General features: G+C 37.4%; 1 protein-coding gene across 1 annotated transcript in view; it reads right to left on the bottom strand.

Annotated features, from left to right (window-relative positions):
- The window catches only part of pard3ba (par-3 family cell polarity regulator beta a), a 240,737-nt gene that overhangs the window by 217,121 nt on the left and 10,270 nt on the right, over positions 1-13,346 (bottom strand). Inside the window, exon 2 of the mRNA XM_057859972.1 lies at positions 12,239-12,340. Within this exon, the coding sequence (XP_057715955.1) occupies positions 12,239-12,340 (102 nt within the window). The remainder of the gene's footprint in view (positions 1-12,238; positions 12,341-13,346) is intronic.

Below are 13,346 nucleotides of genomic sequence, written 5' to 3'. Positions count from 1 at the left end.
CAATATACTGCATCACCTTTTTAACATATTGTAACACCCCTAGTTAAGAGGCATTCTATGTTTACTCACGTTATTCCTTTTTTTTGGGGGGGGATAATCTTAAAGTGACAAAACTAGGTACCATGGAATTGTCATTGGTATATTTCCCTTAAATTTTTCCTTATATTTATATACAAAAAGTCGAAAATTAGATGTATTACGAGTGAGTGTGCGCTAATCCCGTTTCTATTTCCTCCTAAATCTACACTAGCGGATGCGGGGGATTACCTGTGCAAGTACGACGAGCAGAAATAGAAGCTTAATCTATCTTGTCAAGACTTGTGAGGGGCTCCTTAAAAAACAAATTTTATGCAGAGATGTTGCAACAGACTAGAAAATGTTCCTCGCTTGTCGTTTGAAGAGATGCCAACAGTGGCGCATCCAAGCCAGAGAATCCACATGGAACATAATGTGTCTTTGATGCCGCTGACAGACCCGTCAAATGCGGCAAAGTCAACTACTTGGCGGTTTAAGCGCAGAGTAAAAATTTGCAAATGATGACCTAGATACTATGGTTGTCAAAAGTATTGGTACTACTGTATATATTAGAGTTGTCCCGGTCGCTTATTTTTGCATGCACCCGAGTTGGAGTCCGTGTCACCTGCTTTTGAGGATCTGCCGATATCTAGTATCGATCCCATAACTCGGAAGTGTATCATTTTAGGGCTGCAGCTATCGATTATTTAGGTAATCGATTAATCTATCAATTAGTTTGAATAATCAAGTTATCGGATTATGAACATTGAATGCGTTCAAGAATAAACTTTAGGAGATGTAAAACAAAGGCTTGCTCAGGTTGCACTTTTAAAAGTGCATTAATGCAAATACAAAATAAAATTCCCGAGTTTTTTAAAACCATGCAGGATTTCACTTATGACAAGAGCAATAAATGCATTTAAAAATAAATTAAAATATCTGAGCTTAGCATCAAATGGTAGAGATAGACAGATATCAGCCGGCTGATATACCAGGCCGATATCTGGAAATTTGACGTATATCGGCATCTGCCTTTTTTTTTAATCCGACCAGCCGAGATGAAAAGGTCTATTTATAACTGGGGAACGGCAATAGGGATCACGCCATTTTTCAGAGGATCGGAATCGGGTTTTTAATTTTAAAAATGTATGTCTTTCTGCTTTATGCTCATACAGCCTCACTCCTGTTGCTTTTCTTGGTCAGCAGTGGACTGCGAGTTTTTCTTGTTAATGTTAACGATGATTGACAGCCGTTGAAGCTTTGATCTTGCCAGAGAAGCTTGGCAGCGCAACCTTCAAAGACATCGAATGTTAGGGGTGTGCCATCTTAAGCACCCCACGATTCTATTCGATTACGATACATGGTGCTACGATTTGATTATGGAACGATGATCATGGTATTGACGATGATCACTAGGGATGCACGATATCTATTTTTTTGAAACCGATACCGATAACTTCCTGCTCCTCAAGGCCGATACCGATATGATAACCGATAATATATGTAATTTTTCAATGAATATCAGTCAGTCAAAATCGTTGACGATGTGTTCCCCTGAACAATGAGCACTGATCTAAAACAAACCCAACAGGCTGTTTTATCTGCTTTGTCAGCATTCTATGCTTTGTCAGCAGATAAAACATTTGGTGCAACTGGAGAAGAGACTTTTGTGGTCTTTGTCCATGAAACAACTTTCTTAGCCTGGCAATCATAGAACAGCAAGCCTATCAATAACCAAAAGGCCTCTCAACAACTTGTAAACATAACACTGTAAAATGCAAACATTTGCTAATTGCCATAGAAAGGTTTATACGTAACTGAGTTAAGGAAAAATACGGCCTCTAGAACAGTAACAAAACTTTGCATACTGGCAAAACAGGAGTGGAAACAAACGCACACATCCCAATCCGACACCAAAAATATTATTAAAAGGACCGATAACATATATTGTTATTGGATTTATTGGGATGACGTCATAATTCCTATTATCGGACCGATAATTATCGTGCACCACTAATGATCACAGTTATGGATGCATTGTACATGACTAAATAATATAGTAGCCAAACAAATTTATGTCCATTATTTATTTAAAATATCCTAATGATTCAACAGGAATGATGGAAACATGCACATACAACAAAAAGCAGCCCTTAAAGTGCTCTTTCTTTTTTTTGTTTTTTTGTTTTACGAGAAAGTTTAAAAACATTAACCATTTTAAAGGCAGTACCTTTTTCTCAAAATGCCCATACAACACACAGCTGAGCTTGAGATACCGTTTTTCACAAGAAGGTGCAAAAACATTAGCCGTTTCAAAGGCAGTACTTATTTCTCTCAACAATGATATAAAATTTACAATGGTGGCATGAATTCCACATTTTCTGGAAACAAAGGTTTTTAGAAATAAAGCTTCTTTTAACCAATATACTTTGTTTTCACATATTTCTGTACTATTTCGCATGTTTGCTGTGTTACTGCTGTACTTAATCCTGGTTTTAAGCGTTCTGCATCTGGAGTAACTTTGGTACACCACCAAACAACGCACAACTTGACATGGAAATACACGTTAGCGAAGTTGCTAAGCACCACAGCGCTCGGCGCTAACTAGTAACATCTCAAAAACAACAACAATAAAAGCTAAACAGTACAAGAGGGTTCGTGTACTCACCTCTGATAGATGGACACGGGACTTAGCAAAACAATAGGGACTTTTTCCAATTAACAAGACTTGAACCGACTGCTGGACAACTGAAAGACAAGCAGAACCGAACCATCTCTCTTCCCCTCTCGCTCGAAAAAATAACCTGCGCACAGAAGAGGACCCAAAGTGCAACAGCCTTGCCAGTCTCATACAAAAATTGATTTTTGAGTCTTTTGTAAAGGAGTAAATCTCTCACTTAGTAACCAGCAGCATCCATCATAACGTTGTGTGTGCGTCCGTTCCGCTACTAGCGGCTGTCGTAAAGTTATTAGGGAAAATCATCGTTTTTGAACATTTTTGAATCATAATCAAATCATCACGTTTCGAATCGTGATGCATTTAATAATCCATTTTATGGGCATTCCCTTACCGAATGACTCAATCATTGTTTAGCTTCTTAAACACTAGTGTGCTGTGGCAACTCGTATGTGTGTGCGCGGCTGTTCTCAGCAGTTAGCGGATTTAACTGGACTCACTCAATTAAGCATTTAATAAAGACAGGCATTTTTCTACATTATTCTTGTTTTAAAGGGTTAGGGATTAGGGTTTTATATAGGGTTTCATAATTCGCATTATTAAGGCAACACAGTGGAATCGTAAGTTCTTTAAATTTTTTTGTTTGTTTGTTTAGTTTTTTTTTTTTTTTTTTTTGGAACAACACTTTTTATCCGTAGAGCTATTTATTTAACTTTTTTATTCAACTTGATCAGGGATGTTTCCGAGTCTGGAAAATCCAAGCACTTCTGGAGCTATTAGTTTTTATTTGTGTGATTCAATAAACTTGCTTTAGGCATTTCAATGAAGTTCAGTGTTTGCATTATTCAATTTTTTACACCAATTTTACACTTTTACTTCAAATGAATATCGACTCCAAAAATTGGTTATCTGCCCCGCTAACTACTAATTAGTGATGCACGATAATACATTTTTCAACCGATATCGATAACCGATAATTTCCTGCCCCTTCCACCCGATAACCGATAATGTCACGCCGATAATTTTATTCAAATATATAAGTAAAATTTTAAAGTATACAAAGATCAAATGTTACTGTGCAAAAATGTAATTTAGTGCTATTTTTTTCCACATCAAATGTGAACAAGTAGTAAATTCCAACATCTAAACAATGGCAATGACATTGTGTAATGGTAAGCTTTTGGCAACAATTACTTCGAGAGTAAACACCCAAGTTGTACAAAAATGCCTTAAAACTAAGCCATCCCTAACATATATCACATTACTACACTGCAAAAACATCTACTTAAAACTAGCAGAATTGGACAAAACTGTTGATTGCGCACATTTGGAGGCTAAATCAAATTGTTGCTCCTCTGGGGTTCAGAGGGGCAAATTAGGTGAACCAATTGGACTTGTAGTGTGACTGTGATGACAGAGTAGAGGACATGAGTTGAGCTACAAGCTGTTTTTACTCCACAGCAAAGGAAAAGTAATTTCTTTTACAAACATATATGTACACAACAGAAGTTAACAAAAGAAATGGCCTCCAAAGGTCCAAAAAGTCCAAATGGCCATTAAAAATTTCAACCATTAGCATACACATTTTTTAAATCTATAAATACACAATAAAATGTGTACCTTGCTTTTAAATTCAACATATGAAGCATATTTATACATTGGAGAATGGATATTCTTAATACATCTGTATGTAACAACCATTTTTAACATGTACCGACTGGTTTCCGCTAGGGTATGCTACATCATCATCTTCCTACGCTAGGCCGTTAGCTCCGCAGGTTAGCATACAACACCATCCCGTTTGACTCCAAAACGCTCAACAAACATCGTTTTTTTTGCTTTTCACACCGTATATTATTATCCCAAACCCTTTCTAACATTAATAATATATGCTAAACAGATGGATGCAGAGTTTTAACTAGGGCTGCAGCTATCGAATATTTTAGTAATCGAGTAATCGACTGAAAATTCTATCGATTAATCGAGTAATCGGATAAAACAAATATATTTTTAGGTGAAGAGCAATTATAAATATACATGAGAAAACAAGACATTTCATCTAATCTTGAACCATTTTCAGTCAATGTCTTTATTTTCGATGTATATTGTAGCTAGAATTTAAAAAAAAAAGACTAATTCACTGCTTTCACTCAAAAAACTTTTAGATCTTATTTAAAAAAAAATATATATATATATATATATATTACCTAAAAATGCTGTTACGCTTGATAACACACATCACTTAAAAGTTAGGATTTTTTCCCACGTGTTTCAATTGAATTTCTCTTTGTGTCAAGCCATTTTTAAGTTCTAGTTAAGTTTTAAGTTAGTCTAAACTGTAAGTCCTGATAGGATTTTGAGTTTTTGCAGTGTTTAAAATAAATGTATGATACAGGCTGTACTGGAGCACATTAGGGACCAGTGCTACTTGGTGTTTTATCCAGCAATGACTACTTAGCTAAAATTGATAGTTAGCATGATTAAGTTTTTATTTTACACCCTCATCACTCCACAATGCTATGTTATGTTAAAGCCTGTATGTAAGACACGTTAGCCACGCAACGACAGTGGTCATAATTAATTGAAACCTAGTCCTCCGCAGGGCTAACTTTACGTGAGCTAGTAGCGACAGTAACGTTAATCTTATTTATTAGCGCTTAGCGCTCTTTATTAGCGCTTAGCGCTCTACTGCTTTAAGATGGCGGCTGTTTAATAACGCTGCCCAGACGCGGCCGAGTCTGTCATTTCGCATCTAGTTCAACATACATGTGATCTTTATGAGACGCATCAGACGCTAGCTGTTACCATCGTGCGGGCTAGTATTTGTCAACGTCGGCGTCGTTTGTGGCGGCTGTCAGCTGCAGTAAGTTTTTTTTTTCCCCTTCTTCCTCTCCGCACGTGACAGCGCGTTGTCCCGCATTAAAAGTAGTCCTAGCAAAACGTGATGCTTAGAGCTGTCAAAATAAACGATTACTCGAGGTGAATAAAATTACTCGGATCAGTTTTTAAACTCGAGTTACTCGAGTTGCTTGAGTACTCGTTTCAGCTCTAGTTTTAACCAACCTGTGATGACAGAGTAGAGGACATGAGTTGAGCTACAAGCTGTTTTTACTCCACAGCAAAGGAAAAGTAATTTCTTCCTCTGTGGCGCCTCCACTCTTCGCCGTCAGAACGCAACATGCGCCATCCGCAGGCCAAAGTAGGAATTACATTTAACTCAAAAGAGCTTATGTTAGAATCAATTAAAATATTTCAAAGTATATAATTATCGGATTGCATTATCGGTTGAATTTGGTTTTATCTGGATTATCTGTGTGACGTCATAATTGCCATTATCGGCCGATAATTATCGGTGACCGATATTATCGTGCATCTCTACTACTAATAATCGGTATCGGTCCTGAAAAACATATCGGTCGAGCTCTATTAAACGGTATAAAAAAATAAATGAGGATCAAAGTACAAAATAACAATTGGCTGATGATGCGGTCGATACCATGTTGTTTTATTATCTGAAACCATGGCAACAGGACTTGTCTCTTATTGGTGCACCTGACACAAACATGCTAATTATTAAAAAAATGACTACAAACCGTGAGTAAAACATTTTTTGGAGTACTAATTAGCAACATATACTGTGTATCTTATAAAGCAGCGTTCATGTAAATACATTTGAGTGAAAGGAACCAACACAATCTCGCTGCGCCAATACAGCCAATTGGCAGTCTTCTCCAAAATGCAAAATTGCGATTCAAAGGTGACACTTCAAATACGAAAACTCACTGGTTTACAGCATTTGCAAACGATGCAAAAAAAAAAAAATAATAATAATAATAATAAATAAATATTGCTGACACCATATGCATGACGAAAAAAAGTGCACTTTTTCTTATGGAGTGTAAAGGTTACGGTTACAAGCTTAGCGAATCTACTTCAAGTGAACATTTCAAAATTAAAGCTTGTCACGTTCAACATGTAAATAAAGATTTCTGGAGTTAATCTCACATTACTTTAGATTCTACACTAGAAATAGCTTCAAAATTACATCCATTATGAAAAATCTGAATGGCAATGAATAATTTGGTTTCAAATTTGCTAACCAGTCATTTTGGAACAAATAAACACTTTTGATGGGCTCTAATTGGCAGAGCAAAAATATGGCATTGAGTTTCTCACCTATTTCATATTTTGCTAGCTTTCAAATGACTCATTATGCATTGTGTGTTTTTTTTATATTTATTATTTTTAAAAAAGAACAACTTTTTGCATGTCAATGGGTGATTTATTAGCATGTATTGTCACCACATTAGAAGTTTAATTGGTTTAAAAAATTGACAATAATGTCGCATATCGGCAGTAATTTATGAGACACTATTTCGCCCACTAAAATCGCGACAGGCCTAGTCTAATCCATTTAAAGTGGGAGGGCCTCCCACTTCAAATGGATTAAACGTCTACTTGTGATAAACTCATTTTAAATCACAGCAGGAGGATGACTGGACGCCACATGGTTGTCCGTCCATCACAGTCAATGACAGCCATTGCAGCTCATTAGCATCAGTAGCTAACACAACGCTGCGCAAGGGCAGGCCTTAATGACTCCGCTCTGCTATGATGGATGGCATGATGCCATGGGCCACAATAACGTGGCACAAAAAACAATAAAGACAGAATTTGTCTGCTGTGGTAATAAAAGAAAGACAAACAAAAGAAAGCTAAGCTAATCAGAAGCAGCAGGCACAGCTCATTAATCTGCCAGAGCTCAAAGTGTCTGGAAGCCCGCGGACCAGACGATTCGCTTGATTGGCACGTGCCTCGGCATCTTTTCATCAGCAAAGCAAGAGAATAAAATTAGAGTGCGGATAAAAGCGGGGAAGTTGTTGAAAGAGGCAGGTGAAAACCGAGGAAGGGAAGTGGGACACTTCTTCTGCGGTAAAGGGGCCCGTAATTGCTAAAAAGAGGCGACTTGCTAGCGAAGGGAGCGATCTGTGACATTGCGAGACTGAAAATCATGATGCGATTAATCACATTGTAATATACGCAATATGAGAATGAATTAAAAGCGAGTATTAAGCAAACTTTCATTACAAAGTCAATACTGTATTTTAACTCAGGATGCATAATTGTGTGGGATTAACTGCGACTGATCACATTGTCATGCACACAATCAATCACAGTTCAAAAGTAGTATTTAGCACTTATGAAAGCAAATAGAAACAGTGCTGCAACGATTAATCGATTAACTCTGGTAATTCATTTAGAAAAAAAGATTCAAATTGAATTTTTCTGCTTCGAGTATTTGTTAAATTAATGTGCCGTTGTCATGGTTTGTTTTGAAAGTGTTTGCATTTAATTTTATTGATTTGGATGGATACACTGCCCTCTAGTGGCAATAGTGAATATGATACAACTTATTTTACATGGCGGAATCCAGGTGCTCCCTGTTAACACCAACATAAGAGAAGTTTTTGTTTGAGCTAATGCTTTTTGAATGCATTCATAATTTAGTTTGAAGGTATATTTAGCAGTTTTATTTGTGGGAATCTACGTTTGAACCATTTGTTAAGAGCTAGAGGCATGCAAAATTTCCGATTCTTAGATTATTCGCGATTCGGTCTGTGGAAGATTGGAGATAGATTCACAAACATCCAAATTCCGATTGTTGAATTATAACAGGTTAAGCAGAACTAAAACACAGTCAGCGCTGTCTTCTCGATCCAATGAGGAACGTACAGAGAGTAAATATCATGTTCAACTCATGCCGCTAGATAAAAAAAAAATAATAATAAACCTGACTCCGGCCGACAGCTGCTTCAAACAATGCCCAGTTGCTATTTCCTACAAACATACAGCCACATACAGCTACGGTAGATATCTCAAATATGTAGAACTAGAAGCAAAATGACAGAGGACGGCGAAGTTAGAACATGTAAAGAGCACTAGATGCGAAATGACAGACTTGCCGTTTAGTAGTTGCCGCGTTGTAAACAGCTGCCATCTTAAAGCAGTAGACTTCTCTAGTAGGCTCTGTTGTAGTGAACCTAATTAACTTTTTATCTAAAATACTCCTAAATCGGCAAAATCTTGACTTGAATCCATCTTTAAATGATGAAACCGTTTTAAAACTTTGACATGTCGAAAGTAGACAGAAGGGAAATTTTGGAATAACAGGAGCAATTTTAACAACTTTAACGGTTGTTTCACATCATTAAATTGAATGTAGTTTAAAGCTGCTGATACAGAATGGGAACTTGAGTATTTTATTTACCGTTTCTAACCGTTAACTTGATACAGAAATATTAGTTTGGTTTAGCCTGAGAGGATTTTTGAACAATTTGGGAACTAATGTACAAAACATTAAAAGCAGGGGGGGTTCGGTCACATTAATAATCGATTTATAATCAAATCGGAGCCTCTGAATCGTAATCGAATCGTTAGGTGCCCAAAGATTACCATTAAGAGCATTAAAAAAAAAAAAAGCAATTTATATATTTTATAGTATTTAAGCTAACGGACCTTTGCTATTTAAATTTGCCAATTGTTCTTTTGTTGTACTCAGATCCTAATTTAGTTATTTTCTTTATACCGCTTGAGGCTCAGGTCAGTTATTTTAATTTTTTGTTCCTTATCCATCCTTATCCGGTTCATCCCATAACCCCCCCGGGGGCCGAAAATGTTATTGCATGTAATTGACTTTCCTATATATGAATTTAAAATTAAAACTTTGCCGGGAAAATATTGCCCATAAGTTGTAACACAATAAAACTAACAACAAAAATTAATGACATGAAAAAAAAATTATAATGGGTCAAAATTATTTTTCGAACAGATCGTGTGACTAGCACCTTAAGAGACAGGTCATTTGCTTTGCTTAGCCAAAACCACCTGAGGACAGAAGAGGTAAGATGGATATACCTAATTTTTTCAATCCTAAACTTTGAAAAGCGACAACAACTACTAAGCGAGAGCCAAGGATTGAAGATGTGGACAATGAAACGCTGGAGAGTACCACCAAAACGGTGAGAGGAGTTTCAGTTTGCCCCACTGCAGACCTTAACTGTACAAAAGAGCCACCACCGGGCGTACCATATTCAGTGGACCCGATCTTGGCTAAAAGCATAGCTGTCCTAAGAGCCTGATATAGAATTTCCCTAAAAAATGATGGGAAACAAACAAAAAAAAATTGCAAATTTTCAACGGATTATTATAAATAGTCCTGGCTGGAATATTCAGTCAAAAATTATGTGGCGTCTACGGCTACGTCTATACTGCAGGCCTTAATGCAGGAATCCGATTTTTTCGTGTTTGTCCGACTCGAGTGAGGCATTAACTTGACAGTCTGAACGGGTCAAGTCGCATAGACGTGTACTAGAGCTGGGAATCTTTGGGCACCTAACGATTCGATTACGATTACGATTCAGATGGTCCGATTCGATTCTAAAACGATTATTGATGCACCCCCCCCCCCCTTTTTTTTTTTTTTTTAATATTTTGTACATTTGCTCCAAAATTGTTCAAAAATACTCTCAGGCTAAACCAAACTACTATTTCAGTATCAAGTTAACATATAGCAGTAAACAAATATACAAAAATAACAGTAAATAAAAAAACTCCAGTCCCCATTCTGTATCAGCAGCTTTAAACTACATTCAATTAATTTAATGTTGTGAATCAACCGTTAAAGTTGTTAAAATTGCTCCCGTTAATCCATAATTTCCCTTTTGTCAACTTTCGACATGTGAAAGTTTTAAAACTATTTTAAAGATAGATTCAAGTCAATATTTTACCGATTTAGGAGTATTTTAGATAAAAAGTTAATTAGGTTTGCTTGGAAGGTTCGCTACAACAGCCTTGCAGAGAAGTGTACTGCTTTAAGATGGCGGCCGTTTACTACGTCTGCATCTAGCTTTTTGTAGATGTGCTGCAAACGCTACCGCTACCGTAGTGCATCTAGTCTTATATAAATGATATCTACCGTAACATTATGTGGATGACGTACTTTTGTCGCAGCTTCAGGTATGTTGTTGTGTTTTTTTTATCTCGTGGCATGAGTTGAGCTAGAGCCGTGAGTTGAGCATTGGCATTACCCGAGGGGCCGGGTACTGAGAAGCATGATGTTTAGGTACTCTCGCTCCGTTGCTCATTGACCGCGCGGCGCGCTGAGTGTGTCGTACTTCCGCTTTACTTGGCATATTTCAATAATCGGAATTTGGATGTTTGTGAATCGTTCTCGAATCTTCCACGGCCGAATCGCGAATAATCTAAGAATCGGAAATTTTGCACACCTCTAACGTGTACCATTTTAAATCCGATCTGGGTCACTTTCGTATGTGGTTTAAATTCGATCTGGGCCAAATTTTTCCAGACTGTCGCGGCGGTCTGAACTGGGAAGTCTCCCAAATCAGAATTCATGGTTATGGTTATGGTTATGGCGTTATACTTGTATAGCGCTTTTCCATGCAGCAATTACGTCATCAAAGAGCGAGAGAGACGGCGCACTACGATAGCGGTGCAGCTGTCTGTTAGCGCCTAGCTCGCCTTGAACACGGCTTTTTGGGAAGGGTCAGGCTTGGCAACAGTCATAAAAAAATTAAAATAGGTTGAGGATAAGCCTGAGAATGATCGGTTTTCTCTCTGCTCTACAGTATATGAGCAATATTTCAAGATTGCTTACACGGCCGAGAGTCAGGGCAAACTGCCCGTATGTGTGTGTGACATGCACGGACAATACGTGCATGATATCAATCCACAGAAACTGAGTATAAGCCTAAACGGGGATTATTTTTTGTCTTTTATTTGTGTCCTCTTTTTGGAAACCAAAATATGATCGCCCTGGAAAGACTGATGACAGCCAGCATGTGTGGTCATTTGTTTTGATGCTTCTGCACATGAGGGTCTTCTTGCTCAGCGCGTGTCGGACCGCGAATTAGTGCGCATGCATAATACTTGAACGGTATCAATGGACAAAGACAGTCAGAACGGGCACGCCAAAAAAACAGATATGACAAAAAATTGGATTTGTGTATCAAGACCTGCAGTATGAACGTAGTCTACTTCTCCAGTAGGTAAGACAAAAAAACGCGTGAGCATAAACCTGTATCTTGTAAGTTAATTCTATTGCTGACACTGCATTTCAGGGTCATTAACATGTTTTGCTCCCCTTTCCACAAAAGTCAAACGCCACCTATGGTTTTAACATTACCACATGATAAAAAAATAAAATAAATTTAAAAATTAAAAAAAAAAAAAACGTTCAAAAGACCTGTAAAGTCAAGATTTTTGCTGAATTTCATCATTTTGACAATGCCATTTCGAGTGACGCTTCCGTGAAATCTAGCGAGAACCAATGAGATCGCTCCCAGGTATCACTGAACATGGGACAAGTTTTAAAAGTATACAACATTATAAACAGTGTTTATCCACTTAAATAACTAAAATAGATCGTACGTCTACTAGTGATAAACTCATTTAAATTCCCAGCAGAAGGATGATTGGACACCACATGATTGGACATCTATCATCATCAACAGCACTTCCTTGGCTTACCTTGTCCCTATCTTCCACGAGGTCAGTCAGCAGATCATCCATGTCCAGAATGCCTCCGTCAGCGTACTCCAGTTGAAGGGTTTTAACTGCACTCCTTCCGTTCTGCACACACAAACAACAAGGAGTGAATAAATATATTATTGTGATAGTCCAGTATTCATTGATTATCCTGTAAGTAATAAAGTCATTCATATACAACCCCTAGCAAAAAGTATGGAATCATCAGTCTCGGATGAGCACTCACTCAGACATTTTATCATGTAGAACAAACTCAGATAAAATGCTTGAAAAAAATAATGAATTAGTTCAAAAGTGCAACTCTTTAGCATTCAGAAACACTAAAATAAATAAATAAAAAAACATTGTGGTGGTCAGTAAATGTTAATTTTATAGACCAAGTGCAGGGAAATATATATGGAATCACTCCATTCTGAGGAAAAATATATGGAATATTGAGAAACAAATAACAATCAAAACACATATCTGGTCTTTAGCAGCACCACTTCTGGCTTTTATGACAGCTTGCAGTCTCTGAGGCATGGACTTGATGAGTATTCTTCATCAATTTGGCGCCAACTCTCTTTGATTGCAGTTGCCAGATTATCCTTGCAGGTCGGAGCCTTGCTGTGGACTTTTTTTTTTTCTCAATTTCCACTACAGGTTATCAGTAGGGTCGAGATCTGGGCTATTTGCAGGCCATTACATTGACTGGATGAGTCTTTCTCCAAGGAATGCTTTAACAGTTTTAGCTATGTGGCATGATGCATTGTCATCTTGGAAAATGACATATTTTCAATTGAAGGGATAAGAAAGCTGTCTAAAATTTCAATGTAAACTTGTACATTTATTGAAGATTTAATCACAGCCATCTCCCCAGTGCCTTTGCCTGACATGCAGCCCCATATCATCAAGGACTGAGAGAATTTTGATGTTTTATTAAGACAGTCATCTTTGTAAATCTCACTGGAACAGCACCAAACAAAAGTTCCAGCATCATCACCTTGTCAAGAATCTGCATTGGACAAGTTTGTTCTACATGATTAAATGTCTGAGTGAGTGCTCGTCCGAGACTGGTGATTCCATACTTTTTGCTAGGAGTTGTAGAAAT

This window comes from Corythoichthys intestinalis, chromosome 2 (assembly GCF_030265065.1).
Source record: "Corythoichthys intestinalis isolate RoL2023-P3 chromosome 2, ASM3026506v1, whole genome shotgun sequence".
Taxonomy (NCBI): Eukaryota; Metazoa; Chordata; class Actinopteri; order Syngnathiformes; family Syngnathidae; genus Corythoichthys; species Corythoichthys intestinalis.
The sequence above is the reverse complement of the archived record's forward strand: the minus strand, read 5'-3'. Positions and strand labels throughout refer to the sequence as shown.